We start from the raw sequence: 14,993 nt of genomic DNA, 5'->3' as shown, positions 1-14,993 counted from the left end.
GGCACACCTGTTCATTAAAATGCATTCCAGGTGACTTCCTCATGAAGCTGGTTGAGAGAATGCCAAGAGTGTGCAAAGCTGTCATCAAGGCAAAGGGTGGCTACTTTGAAGAATCTTAAATATAAAATATATTTTGATTTGTTTAACACTTTTTTGGTTACTACATGATTCCATGTGTTATTTCATAGTTTTCATATCTTCACTATTATTCTACAATGTAGAAAATAGTAAAAATAAAGAAAAACCCTGGAATGAGTAGGTGTGTCCAAACTTTTGACTGGTACTGTATGTCTGAGTGTTGTAGTGTGATCCTGTGTCAGAAGGTGGGTGTAGCTGGTGCATGAAGTCAGGCGCAGGAGAGCAGAATGAGTGAGCAACGTACTTTACTCAAAATAAAGGCTCAAGGTAACAACACACTTGACCAACAATAAACGCTAATCAATTACGCACGGGTGAAAACAGCACCCGTCAAAAACCAGCCATAACGTACCGAATGAACATAGAAACAATCACGCACAAAAACATGGGGAAAACAGAGGGTTAAATACATGAACATGTAATTGGGGAATGAAACCAGGTGTGTAGAAAACAAAGACAAAACAAATGGAAAATGAAAGGTGGATCAGCGATGGCTAGAAGACCGGTGACGTTGACCGCCGAACGCCGTCCGAACAAGGAGAGGGACCGACTTTGGTGGAAGTCGTGACACCCTGGCTATTTCTTAAATTAAAAAAAGAAAGAAAGAAAATTGTGCCGTCTGGTTTGCTTAATATAAGGAATGTGAAATAATTTATACTTTTACCAGTGATACTTAAGTATATTTTTGCAATTACGTTTACTTTTGATACTGAAGTATATTTAAAACCAAATACTTTTAGACTTTTACTCATGTAATATTTAGCTAGGTGACTTTGACTTTTACTTGAGTCATTTTCTATTAAGGTATCTTTACTTTTACTCAAGTATGACAATTGGGTACTCTTTCAACCACTGTTCAAGTAATTTAGCACCCCAGACCCAACATTCACTTGGTGGCTTGTAGTAGAAATGCTGAACTAGGATCTGTTTAGCTTTTTTTTGTGTAATAAATGACTTTGACGAGGGGGTACCCTGATTCTAGTTCAGCATTCTTAGCCTGAGACATTTAATAAATACTGTTCTAGGATCAGCTTTGCCTAGATCATACTGATTCAGTTTTCTCAGGAATAAGATAATATGGACAGGATTTGATCGTAGATCAGCACTCCTACTCAACGCCAGTTGCTATAACCTAACATTTTATAATCCATTTTCCCTTGCTGTCTAATGTCATTGTTGTTCTGTCAAGGCCACAAAAGCAAGATGGCATGTTCTTGCAAGGGTTTTAACTCACAACCTCTTCTTTGGGAATCCACCACCATAACCACTACTACTACTACTACTCTTTCTAAACTATCATAACATGTGGGTTTCTTCTTGGGGACCAGGATTAGGAACGCCTCTGAATGGTCTACAAAGCACGCCCCCAAGACAAAGTAACCTTTTTGCAGAGAAGGTTTGTATTCTTACCAGGTTGGGTTGAATACCGTTTCAATTCCAGTGAATTCTGCAAATAAACCAAATTCCAATTCCTATAAATAAAATTATCCTCATTGAAAAGCATTGAAGTGGATTGGAATTGGAATTTCAGTGTAATGGAATTGACCCCAACCCTGCCTCTTACGTCAAGACTTCTGTTATTAAAGCTCTAAGAAAAGTCTTTACAAGTTGTCACTCCATTAACGCCAGCTGATGGGAAACCATTTCCCTTCTCTTCAATGTCCTTCCGAAACCCACCTCAACATTGTTGTCAAGGCCACAAAGGAAATGAAACAAGAAAGCATGCCTTGTCAGGGACTTAAACTTACAACCTTGCAGGGATGGAAGCACCAGGGCTCCAAAACAGGAAGGCAGTGATGCAACCAGTCAGGATGCTCTCGATGTTGCAGCTGTAGAACCTTTTGAGGATCTGAGGACCCATGCCAAATCTTTTTAGTTTTCTGAGGGGGAATAGGCTTTGTCGTGCCCTCTTCACGACTGTCTTGGTGTGTTTGGACCATTCTAGTTTGTTGGGGATGTGGACACCAAGGAACTTGAAGCTCTCAACCTGCTCCACTACAGCCCTGTCGATGAGAATGGGGGAGTGCTCGGTCCTCCTTTTTCTGTAGTCCACGATCATCTTTGTCTTGATTACGTTGAGGGATAGTTTGTTATTCTGGCACCACCTGGCCAGGTCCCTGACCTCCACCCTATAGGCTGTCTCATCGTTCTCGGTGATCAGGCCTACCACTGTTGTATCTTCTGCAAACTTATTGATGGTGTTGGTGTCGTGTCTGGCCACGCAGTCATGGGTGAAAAGGGAGTACAAGAGGAGACTGAGCATGCACCCCTGAGGGGCTCCAGTGTTGAGAATCAGTGTGGCGGATGTGTTGCTACCTAACCTCACCACCTGGGGGCAGCTCGTCAGGAAGTCCAGGATTCAGTTGCAGAGGGATGTGTTTAGTCCCAGGATCCTTAGCTTGGTGATGAGCTTTGAGGGCACTTGTGTTGAATGCTGAGCTGTAGTCAATGAATAGCATTCTCATGTAGGTGTGCCTTTTGTCCAGGTGGGAAAGGGCAATAGAGATTGCATCATCTGTGGATCTGTTTGGGTGGGTCTAGGGTTTCTGGGATAATGGTGTTAATGTGAGCAATGACCAGCTTTTCAAAGCACTTCATGGCTATGGACGTGAGCTCTACGGGTGTATAGTCATTTAGGCAGGTTACCTTAGTGTTCTTGGGCACAGGGACTATGGTGGTCTGCTTGAAATATGTTGGTATTACAGACTCAATTAAGGACATGTTGAAAATGTCAGTGAAGACACCTGCCAGTTGGTCAGCACATGCCTGGAGCACATGTCCTGGTAATCCATCTGTCCCCGCGGCCTTGTGAATGTTGACCTGTTTAAAGGTCTTACTCACATCGGCTACGGAGAGCGTGATCACACAGTCGTCCGGAACAGCTGGTGCTCTCATGCATGTCTCAGTGTTGCTTGCCTCGAAGCGAGCATAGAAGTGATTTAGCTCGACTGCCAGGCTCGTGTCACTGGGCAGCTTGCGGCCTTTGTAGTCTGTAACAGTTTGCAGGCCCTGCTACATAAGACAAGCGTCGGAGCCGGTGTAGTACGATTAAATCTTAGTTCTGTACTGGCGCTTTGCCTGTTTGATGGTTCGTCTGAGGGCATAGCGGGCTTTCTTAAAAGCTTCCGGGTTAGAGTCCCACACCTTGAAAGCGGTGGCTCTATCCTTTAGCTCAGTGTGAATGTTTCCTGTAATCCATGGCTTCTGGTTGGGGTATGTACGTACAGTCACTGTGGGGATGACGTCCTCGATGCACTTATTGATAAAGCCAGTGACTGATGTGGTGCACTCCTCAATGCCTTCGGAAGAATCCCGGAACATATTCCAGTCTGTGCTAGCAAAACAGTCCTGTAGTTTAGCATCTGCTTCATCTGACGACTTTTTTATAAACCGAGTCACTGGTGCTTCCTGCTTTAATTTTTGCTTGTTAGCAGGAATCAGGAGGTCAGATTTGCCAAATGGAGGGCGAGGGAGACCTTTGTACGCTCTCTTTGTATGGTCTACAGCTCTAGTGTGGTCTACAGCTCTGTAGACAATAGTAAAATCACACAACCCTCCCCAAAGCTAAAAAACAAATCACACAACCCTCCCCTTTTTTGGACCATCCCACCCACCCCATTAAATGTATAACTGTCCCTTACTCCTCTCTAACTGGGGGAGGTGTCAGTGGGTCACAGGTCAGAAAACATGTAGAGCCGGTTCGCTCTCAGATTCCTTGATTATTGCTACACATCTCCCTTTTTGCGTTAAAATTGGTCCGTTTACAAGACTGAGAGCTGAGGATGACTTCAGTCCTTCAAAGAAAAAGTGACGGTGAAAAATCATGCCCCTCGAGAGCATTGCAATTAATTGATAGAATCCAGAATCTCAACTTGGTCTCAGAGCATTTTGTATTATTCTGTATGTAAATCCGGACAAACCCTTTTAGTATGATATCTTACGTTTAGTATGGTTACATAAGATATATGGTTACTGTAGGGTGGTTGGTCGGGGTAGATGGGTGGGCGAGTTTGAATCTCATCACAGACAACTTTAGCATTTTAGCTAATTAGCAACTTTTTAAATACTACTTTTTACCTACTTTGCACCTACTTAGCATGTTAGCTAACCCTTCCCCTAACCTTAACCCTTTTAGCTAACCCCCTAAACTTTTGCAGATTCGTATTGTAAAATAAGATATTGTAAGTTTTGAAAATTCATAACATAGTACATTTAGAAAATTCTTAACATATTGTACGTTTCAAAATTTGTGACATATAATATGATTTGTAATTCGTAACATATCATACGAAATGGGTGATGGACATCCACAAATGAATACATACCATACGAAACGTAACATATCATACTAAATGGGGTGTCTCAGATTTACATGCAGAATAATACGAAATGCTCTGAGACTAGGTTGAGAATCTGCATTTAGTATGGGAAATTTACCATGTTTTGGATGAACGATGAAGCACTGAATCACAATCATACAGTTGTGAAAAGAAACACAGGGGAGCCATGTCCAGGTCCAAACCAAGACTATATCGAGGATTTCTACTCTTTGTGACACAAACATATTGAGGGATTAGGAGGATATCTGTAGTTATTCTCTTGAGGGGTTTAAAGCCTTACTTTAATTCTAGAGGAGTTGAGGGTGGAGAGTAATATGGGTGCGATTACAAGAGCTCAATAGTGGAAAAAGTATCCAATTGTCATACTTGAATAAAAGTAACAATACCTTAATAGAAAGTTACTCAATTAAAAAGGAAATCACCCACTAAATTACTACTTTAGTAAAAGTCTAAAAGTATTTGGTTTTAAATATACTTAAGTATCAAAAGTAAATGTAATCGCTAAAATATACTTAAATATAAAAAGTAAAAAGTATATATCATTTCAAATTCCTTATATTAAGCAAAGCCGACAGCACCATTTTTTTTGTTTTTAAAATGTATGGCTTGCCAGGGGCACACTCCAACACTTAGACATTATTTAAAAAAGATGCATTTGTGTCAAGTGAGTCCATCAGACCGTCAAGTGAGTCCGCCTGAAGTACGTGAATTTCACAATTTTCCTGTCCTGCTAAGCATTCAACATGTAAAGAGTACTTTGGGTTGTCGGGGAAAATGTATGGAGTAAAAATACAATATTGTCTTTAGTAATGTAGTGAAGTAAAAGTTGTCAAAAATATAAATAGTAAAGCCAAGTACAGATACCCCCAAAAAACTACTTAAGTAGTACTTTAAAGTATTTTTACTTTACACCACTGCAAGAGCTAGATGAATATACCAATAATTTTCTTTGTATTATTGGTTAGGTGTATTTTTACGAACTTATTAAAGAAGGACATGGAATGTGAAAACAGTTTTTTCTCAATCCATAATGTATTTGTAAGCTTTGCCTTCATAATGTTAGGCTCATTTGACACTGGGTTAATTCTGCTGGTTGTAAGAATGTAAATACAAGTGTACAATACTTTATGATGTGTTTTATGTTTGTAATGGATTGCTCAAACCAGGAAATAAATAAGTGCTCAGAACAAATCACGTCCTTTATGAAATTGTTATTTCATTATTTTGAGTCTAATGCCGAATACAGGCACTACTGATATTTCTAAATGGAACTGTTTCTAATCGTTTCTGTTTTCAGAGGTCAATTTTCCACTCGTACCCATCTCGCCCATGGAACCGCCTTACGTGATTGGCCAATACATTATTGGGCTGACTTTTACTGAAAGCCCATTGGACACTAACTATGAAGTGATTTCTGATTGGAGCTCAGAAACACACCAGGAAACGTTTGGCTAACAACATCCAGGTAGCTAGCGAACTTGTAGATTTGTTTATTCTTAGTCTAAATAACTGAGCAATTGTGTTTTGGACTTTTCAACATGATCACATTCGTTGTAACGATATCAGAACGTTGTTGTCACACGTGGATATTAACGTTACTACCGTTAGCTAATGGCAGCTGTCCAGTTTAGCTAGCTAGCTAGCAAGACCATTTTCGTTTCCATATAACGACGTTATCTTTTTCCCAATACACGACCGTGCATAAGACTCATAGTGAGAGATGCCTCCTGCAAACAAACCAGCGAGAAAAGATGACTCACCGCTTGAGTTGGCGTGTGAGTGGGGGTCTTGTCAAGAATCATTCGATCAGATGCAGGAGTTCTGCGGGCATGTTGAGGGTCACTTCAAGGCGCTGGACATCGAGGAAGGTGACAATTTCTCATTTGGTGAGCGGGTAGGGGAGAATGGAGTCGTCTCTTTTCACAGCCTGTGCCTCCGACGTGGAGTGGCACTCTGTGAGAGACATTACATGAGAGGAAAACCCAGTGAATGCTCAACTTTAACTTTTCATCAAAACACAGGACAAAGAAAAGTAAAAAGTTAATTTGATTTGAGATAATGTACCTACGCCTATAGTGTGTGGGATAATGAGTTTGTATTTTGAATTTCGTTTCACACACTTGCAAATGTGTGATTACATTTAGTGAGCTTGTATCATGTGTAACTTGACATTTGAATACATTGAATAAGATTTGCAAGCATTTATTTTTACGACTATGAATATTCTGCTGTGAATCAAAAATACACTTGTACGTTTTAATCTGCGCGCTGAGTTCTGTCACGTTACCAAGAGATTCGTAAACTCGTAGAAAGTTTTTTAAAGTTTGTAAACAGAGATTCATAAGTCAAATGTTTTATTTGAGCTGCTGTGGGGCCAGTACCTTTTTTACTTCTGACCAATCAGCCTCCTATTGTCTGGATTGTTCCATCAATCAAATTTCAGAAAGTAGTAAAAATTGAAATGAGGTGTCGAAGAAGATTGGTGGTGTCAAGTGCAAACAGTGCCAGACCTAGTTCTGGTGGTGAAATGTAAGTGAATAAGGGTGAGTTGTGGAAGGTGTAGTAAAGAGCTTGGAGCCCGTGCCTGGCACTGATGGACATGTTGAAGAAGAATATGGTCCAGGAGGAGAGACATTTTTGGAGAAAGTGGATCCTTGCCTTTTGGCGGACCTTGTGGTTTCAGGGTGGGTGGGGAAGCTGTTGAATCAGTGAAGGTAACCTGTAGTGGACTTGTGAAATTTGTTTTGTTTCTTTGGACCAGAGGGAGTGAGTGCTCCATGTCACGCAACATGGGTCAAGATCTGTTTCTTGCTTTGCGATTAGGAATGGGGAACCATTGAAGGAGTGATTTCTGGAGTAGCGTTAAGTGTACAGGTTGAGGATTCCTGGTGTTTGTGCTGTTTGGTGTGACGCAGACCTGTTAGAGCTTTTGTGACGAATCCACTGCAGTGTTTCAGGTGCAACGTTTATGGTCATGTAGCAGCAGTATTTAGGAGGGAGATGCCAAGATGTGGGAATTATACAGGTGGGCATGGGACAGAGGATTGTGTAGTTTCGGTAGGTAAAGTTGTCAGCTGTAGGGGTGACCATGTTGCTGGGGCTCGGAAGTGTCCGGTGCGAGAGAGGCAGGTGGAGGTGGTCAGAGTAGCGCAGAAGGTGTTGTATGCTGAGGCAGTGAAGAAAGTAGAGGAGGATGGGTCAAGGGTGAGGGGTCCTGAGATGATCTCTGAGTATTGGATCTGTGCTAGCACCAAGGGATGAGTGATATGCTCAGTGGTGTAAAGTACTTCAGTAAAAATACTAAATTACTTAAGTCTTTTCTTGGGGTATCTATACTATTTATATTTTTGTCTTACCATGGACTGTAAACATTTTCAAAAATATAAATACTATTTATATTTTTGAAAATATTTACTTTACTGAGTACATTCCTAAAGAAAACAATGTTCTATTTACTTCATACATTTTCCCTGACACCCAAAAGTACTTGTTCCATTTTGAATGCTTAGCAGGACTAGGGCTGTTACGGTGATCGTATTACTGCCACACCGATGGTCACGAGTCATGAGGGCAGTCAAATTCCATGTGACTGTTTAATCACGATAATTAGGCTCCTCCAAGCTCTGCTGCTGCTGATGGTCATTAGTAGCCTACCAAACATACTAATTACCTGGTGCTCCGCACACTATTGTCCCACTAATCACTCTGACGTCAATGCAAATGTAATCAAAAATCTAATCAAACACTTCATGATAGCTCATGTTGCGCAACATTTCTAAAGGCATTGCGTGATAGAGTAATAGAGAATGGCCTCTATTAAAAAGAGGAGGATCCCATCAGCTTTATATAGGCTAGGCCTACTATGTGTATTTCTCAACTATCCTGATATTAAGCACATTTGCTTTTCTTTACAACAGGAATATAGCCTATCTGGCTGGCATGAAAATAAACCATAGGAAAAGCATCCTCTGTTTGCTATTTAAGTGCGTAGATTTTTTTCTCCTCCCTGCCCCTGTTTCGAGACGGGTGCATGATAATAGTCCATTCTAAATCAAAACAAATGTCACATATTATTTAGTATATGTAAAGACAAGATTAGATCAAGAACAGTCTGATGAGTCTGATATTACCACATCACTTGTGAATGATTATATTATCGCTTGTGAATGATGCCAAGCTTGTGTGCGAGAATCAGTGCATGCCTTTTTTTTGTCTGTAAATGGAGAAAGTTCAGCACAGTTGCTACTCTCCCTAAGAGTGGCCATCCTGTAAAGATGACTGCAAGAGCACATCGCAGAATGCTCAATGAGGTAAAGAAGAATCCTAGTGTCAGCTTAACACTTACAGAAATCTCTGGAACATGCTAACATCTCTGTTGACGAGTCTATGATACGAAAAACACTAAACAATAATGGTGTTCAGGGGAGGACACCACGGAAGAAGCCACTGCTGTCCAAAAAAAACACATTTCTGCACGTCTGAAGTTCGCAAAAGAGCACCTGGATGTTCCACAGTGCTACTGGCAAAATATTCTGTGCAGGACAGTTGAAACTAAAGTTGAGTTATTTGGAAGGAACACACAACACTATGTGTGGAGAAAAAATGGCACAGCACACCAACATCAAAACCTCATCTCAACTGTAAAGTATGGTGGAAGGAGCATCATGGTTTGGGCTGCTTTGCTACCTCTGGGCCTGGACAGCTTGCTATCATTGACGGAAAAATTAATTCCCATGTTTATCAAAACATTTTGCAGGAGAATGTTAGGCTATATGTCCACCAATTGAAGCTCAACAGAAGTTTGGTAATGCAACAGGACAACGACCCAAAACACAGTAGTAAATCAACAACAGAATGGCTTCAACAGAAGAAAATACGCATTCTGGTGTGGCCCAGTCAGAGTCCTGACCTCAACCCGATTGAGATGCTGTGCCATGACCTATAGAGCGGTTCACACCAGACATCCCAAGAATATTGCTGAACTGAAACAGTTTCGTAAAGATGAATGGTCCAAAATTCCTCCTGACTGTTGTGCAGGTCTGATCCGCAACTACAGAAAACGTTTGGTTTAGGTTATTCAATCAAATGTATTAATCCCTTTTTACATCTGTCGATGTCACAAAGTGCTATACAGAAACCCAGCCTAAAAGAGGATCAATAAGTTATGAAATCCAGGGGTTCACATACTTTTTCCACCCTACAGTCGTGGCCAAAAGTTTTGATAATGACACAAATATACATTTTCACAAAGTCTGCTGCCTCAGTTTGTATGATGGCAATTTGCATATACTCCAGAATGTTATGAAGAGTGATCAGATGAATTGTAATTAATTGCAAAGTCCCTCTTTGCCATGCAAATGAACTGAATCCCCAAAAAACATTTCCACTGCATTTCAGCCCTGCCACAAAAGGACCAGCTGACATGTCAGTGATTCTCTCGTTAACACAGGTGTGAGTGTTGACGAGGACAAGGCTGGAGATCACTCTGTCATGCTGATTGAGTTCGAATAACAGACTGGAAGCTTCAAAAGGAGGGTGGTGCTTGGAATCATTGTTCTTCCTCTGTCAACCGTGGTTACCTGCATGGAAACATGTGCCGTCATCATTGCTTTGCACAAAAAGGGCTTCACAGGAAAGGATATTGCTGCCAGTAAGATTGCACCTAAATCAACCATTTATCGGACCATCAAGAACTTCAAGGAGAGCGGTTCAATTGTTGTGAAGAAGGCTTCAGGGCACCCAAGAAAGTTCAGCAAGCACCAGGTCCGTCTCCTAAAGTTGATTCAAGCATGATGGAGCACCTTGCCATAAGGCAAAAGTGATAACTAAGTGGCTCGGGGAACAAAACATCGATATTTTGGGTCCATAGCTAGGAAACTCCCCAGACATTAATCCCATTGAGAACTTGTGGACAAACCAAAACCCACATATACCCACAACTGTACACTGAATGTTTACACAGTGTGTTCAATAAAGACATGAACACGTATAATTGTGTGTTATTAGATTAAGCACACTGTTTTTGTCTGTTGTGACAAGTTTCAGAAGAAAGTTCTTTGTTTCTGGCCAATTTGAGCCTGTAATCGAACCCACAAATGCTGATGCTCCAGATACTCAACTAGTCTTAAGAAGGCCAGTTTTACTGCTTCTTTAATCAGAACAACAGTTTTCAGCTGTGCTAACATAACTGGAAAAGGGTTTTCTAATGATCAATTAGCCTTTTAAAAATGATAAATTTGGATGAGCTAACAATGTGCCATTGGAACACAGGAGTGATGGTTGCCGATAATGGGCCTCTGTACGCCTATGTAGATATTCCATAAAAAATCAGCCGTTTCCAGCTACAATAGTCATTTACAACATTAACAATGTCTACACTGTATTTCTGATCAATTTTATGTTATTTTAATGGACAAAAAATTTGCTTTTCTTTCAAAAACAAGAATTTCTAAGTGACCCCACTTTGTAAAGTAACAAAGTGGAAAAAGTCAAAGGGTGTGAATACTTTCCGAATGCACTGTAAACAGTGTACATCATGAGTGTCTTCCACAATTATGGGATAATAATGATGACCGAACTCTGCGAGTTTGTATATGGAATTTCATGGTCACACATTGAAATTCATGTCTCTTGTTTGTTTTCTGTCACTAGAGGAGCACAGTTGTATATGGAAAGACTGTGGGTTCTGCTCTGTGGAAAGTGCTGAGGAGTTGAAGCGCCATGTGTATTTCCACTGTTACCACACCAAGCTGAAGCAGTGGGGCCAGGGGGTATTCAAGGCCCAGCCCAGCCTCGGCACCTGCACCATTGGCCTCCACAACCGCAACATCGTGCCTGACATAACAGACAACTTCATCTGCCAGTGGGAACAATGTGAGGTGAGACGCTGTTAGTGTGGGTCATATCTAGCTTAGATGTGAAGCTCGTGGACAGATAGTCCTAGTATTAAGCCAGGCATAGACAAGGGACATGCACAGAACACACACAGCTGTTTTCTTTAGATGGGTTTAGGTTCTATTCAAGTGGATGAAGCACCTCAGTTTAAGTGGGGAAGTTATCAGATCATGTACTTTTGTTGGTCTCACTCTCGTAGTAACGGTCTTTGACAGGAACACGTCTTTTTGTATGCGTGTTTGCAGCAACCCTCTCTGGTCAACCCAGAGTGGTTCTACCGCCATGTGGAGATGCACAGCATGTGTATGGACGTACCCTCTGCTGATAAGGAGACATTGGTGTGCTGTGGCTGGAAGGGTGAGTCCACTGACCCCTGTCAAGATGGTAGTACAGAAGGTGGCAGCTTACAACTATTCAGGAGAAACTGAGAGGTGACTGAGTCTTTCAGTTGGTGTGTATTTTTTTTTTAATTATCTTTGAATTGACAGTGGATAAAATAGGTAAGAGCAGGGTTGGCCTATAACCGGCTGTAATGATACCTGGAACCAGAGTGAATACCACAACTGAGAATATCAACTACTTATTTCCCCCTGACTTTTCTCTAGACTGCGAGGCCAAGTTTAAAGGGCGTTTTAAGCTGCGGGAGCACCTGCGGAGCCACACTGGGGAGAAGGTGGTGGCCTGCCCAATCTGTGGAGGGATGTTCGCCAACAACACCAAGTTCTTTGACCACATCAGACGGCAGACCACCATCGAGGGTGAGAGGGGATGTTCAGGGGTGGATTGGATTTAGGGCTTTGTTAACGTTGAAGTATAACCTATTAACATATTTACTACTTAATGACTGTCTCGCGTGTGTGTGTTCCTTGTCTCTCGTAGGTCAGAGGTTCCAGTGCTCCCACTGCTCTAAGCGCTTTGCAACGGAGAGACTACTGAGGGACCACATGAGGAATCATGGTCGGCCCCTTGAACTCCCTTCTTTGTATTTAGATCACACGTTGATCGATTGCTACTATCGTTTGCTGCCGAGTAGTGCTGTGTTCTGATCGGTTCCTTTTTTCTCTGTATCCCTATCTGCTGTTAGTGAACCACTACAAGTGTCCATTGTGTGACATGACCTGCCCGTCCCCCTCATCGCTGCGGAACCACATCAAGTTCCGCCATAGCAAGGAGAAGCCTTACAGCTGTGAATACTGCGAGTACAGGTAGGTTAGTAGATACTAAAGTAATACCCAGGACTCCCGGTCTGTAGTATAAACCAACACTATCCGTCTTTGACAGAGATGATGTCCATACTTTATTATAAAAGGAAATTAATTATATCTTAGAAGTACCTGTTTTAGTGTGGTCAAGTGTTAACAATTGCCTGAATGTTAGTAAAGGGTGACCCATCTTTCCTGTGGTGTGTGTATCTCAGCTGTAAAAACCTTATCGACCTTCGTAAACACCTGGACACCCACAGCACTGAGCCGGCCTACCGCTGTGACCTCACTAACTGTGACTACACCACACGCTCACTGCACTCCATCAAGAACCACTACAAGAAAGTACATGAGGTGAGAGAAGGAGATGTATACTTTTCACACTGCTGAGCCAAGCTGTACTGGACAGGCCTAGTTATGCATCCGCCATAGTTGCTGGAACCGTGCTGAAAATAACCATTTGAAGCCCTGTTGTGCAAGTCGGCCATGTAAAGACAACTCTAATGTATGCACTCAAACCCTAAACTATATTTGAACATGTTTACCTTTTGTGTTGACAACTCAGGGAGATTTTGTGGCTCGCTACAAGTGTCATGTCTGTGAGCAGTGCTTCACTAGGGGAAACAACCTCACTGCCCACCTCCTCAAGAAGCACCAGTTCAAATGGCCCTCCGGACACCCCCGATTCAGGTACCAACCACTGAGCCATTCAACATGGCAAACAGAACATTTATAGCCAGCATACTAGGACAACCAATTCTAAAGTGCGTGTGGTTGAGATTGTATCTAACAGCGTGTTTATGTGGAGATAGTCTGCATTGGTAAGATCTCATTCAATATACGTAGTTTGGCACCAGTATCATTAGTAGGTGAATGGGAATGAATGCGAAAGTCCGAACCTGTTTGGATCATAATTTTGTTCTTGTGGCTAACTATTCTTTCTCTCTTCCCTCTCTCTCCCAGGTATAAGAAACACGAGGACGGCTTTATGCGTCTGCAGCTTATTCGCTATGAGAGCGTGGAGCTGACTGAACAACTGATGAGAGAGAGACCGGAGGGCCAGGAGGGGGAGGAGGGAGACGATGCTTCCCAGACAGATAGCCTGGGGCCTGGGGAGGACGAGGAGGATGCCAGGGCGGTAGCACACTCCACAGACATACAGGTGGAGATGAGAGGGGTGCTGTTGGAGGAGGGTGGGGTGGGGGATCAGGGGGAGGGGGTGTTCTATGTTCTGACTAGTGGTGACCCGTCTCAGGCAGGGGAGGACACTGTGATGCTACAGGACACTGCTCAGCAGCTGGGCATGCAGGTCGTATAACTACTACAACCCCTCACACATACTGCTCCTCTCATGGCTCTGGCATCTGGGCAGTGACCCAGCACAGAGAGGCACCAGGACTTAAGGAATGTTGAGACGGAAGAGCTGCACCTGTCACTAGGCACACCTGTGTGAGGAGGAGGACCTCTTCAAGGATTCAGAGTATGGAGGGAAATTAACAGTGGCTCCTAAATATTGAGATTCAACCAGCAGCGCTGGCCTAATCTGCCCTCAGTGCAGGGCACACGCTTCACAGCACAAATTTTAGAAGATGTGGAGTTGAACTGAAGAGGTGTTTTCCAACATCTGATCCATAATTTGTGGAGACCCAGACAGTTGCTATGTTTTGCATCATAAACATTTTTGAGCTAAACTGAAGGGACTCGATAGGGGTAGCCTATATTATAATGCAGGATCAATAAATGAACCAGCTAACTTGCCTAAATGTGACTTGTTTCAGGAAACTAGCCGTATGTCAAGCGTCACTACTTCACAGGAGGCATTTGAACTTTTATTTTAGTTTTTGTTGGCAGAAATGTGTTCTGGAACATGTGAACTTTCATGTGCCTTAATAACAAATGTGTATGCCATCTGTAAATAGGAATAAAATACGAGCCATGGAAAAAGACAGGAACCTTCCCTCCAGCCATGATTGGCTGGACATGCCGAGAGATGAGTTTGGATTGGTCTGCCATGTAGCCCACTTCTGTCTATAACATGAGCTGGTCAGTATGTGTAGGTAATCCTCTTCTGTCTATAACATGAGCTGGTCAGTATGTGTAGGTAATCCTCTTCTGTCTGTAACATGAGCTGGTCAGTATGTGTAGGTAATCCTCTTCTGTCTGTAACATGAGCTGGTCAGTATGTGTAGGTAATCCTTTCTAACATGTATTTTTTGAAAGATATTACAAAGAACTGCAAAAGTGTTGCTAATGTTCTCCACTTTCTGGAGGACCGAGTTTTAAAATCAGCGGAATGCCCAGTGGAAGCAGAGTTTGATAGCTAAGGGGATGGAGAAAATTCTGGCTTTTGATTGCAAATATGCAGAGGGAGTCGAAAAGAGAACACACAGAAGGCTGTTGTATAAAACACCTGTCTCCG

The 14,993-nt window shown here is 42.3% G+C and overlaps 1 protein-coding gene across 1 annotated transcript; it reads left to right on the top strand.

The window, feature by feature from the left end:
* Positions 1–5,925: 5,925 nt before the first annotated feature.
* LOC120066551 (histone H4 transcription factor-like) lies at positions 5,926–13,892 on the top strand. Its single transcript, XM_039017975.1, has 9 exons — positions 5,926–6,346; positions 11,130–11,356; positions 11,618–11,729; positions 11,978–12,130; positions 12,252–12,329; positions 12,457–12,577; positions 12,790–12,928; positions 13,140–13,264; positions 13,538–13,892. Exons 1-9 carry the CDS (start codon positions 6,199–6,201, stop codon positions 13,890–13,892), a joined length of 1,458 nt encoding a protein of 485 aa, XP_038873903.1. The 5' UTR covers positions 5,926–6,198.
* The last annotated feature ends 1,101 nt before the right edge of the window (positions 13,893–14,993 follow it).

The sequence above is a fragment of the Salvelinus namaycush genome, chromosome 21 (genome assembly GCF_016432855.1).
Source record: "Salvelinus namaycush isolate Seneca chromosome 21, SaNama_1.0, whole genome shotgun sequence".
Taxonomy (NCBI): domain Eukaryota; kingdom Metazoa; phylum Chordata; class Actinopteri; order Salmoniformes; family Salmonidae; genus Salvelinus; species Salvelinus namaycush.
The sequence above is the reverse complement of the archived record's forward strand: the minus strand, read 5'-3'. Positions and strand labels throughout refer to the sequence as shown.

What these genes read in the sequence shown, in the direction of transcription:
- LOC120066551 (XM_039017975.1), top strand. Translation starts at nt 6,199, where the DNA reads ATGCCTCCTGCAAACAAACCAGCGAGAAAAGATGACTCACCGCTTGAG. An exon ending in GGACCACATGAGGAATCATG is followed by an intron (nt 12,330 to 12,456) that starts GTCGGCCCCTTG and finishes ATCTGCTGTTAG; the next exon opens with TGAACCACTACAAGTGTCCA. An exon ending in TGTGAATACTGCGAGTACAG is followed by an intron (nt 12,578 to 12,789) that starts GTAGGTTAGTAG and finishes TGTGTATCTCAG; the next exon opens with CTGTAAAAACCTTATCGACC.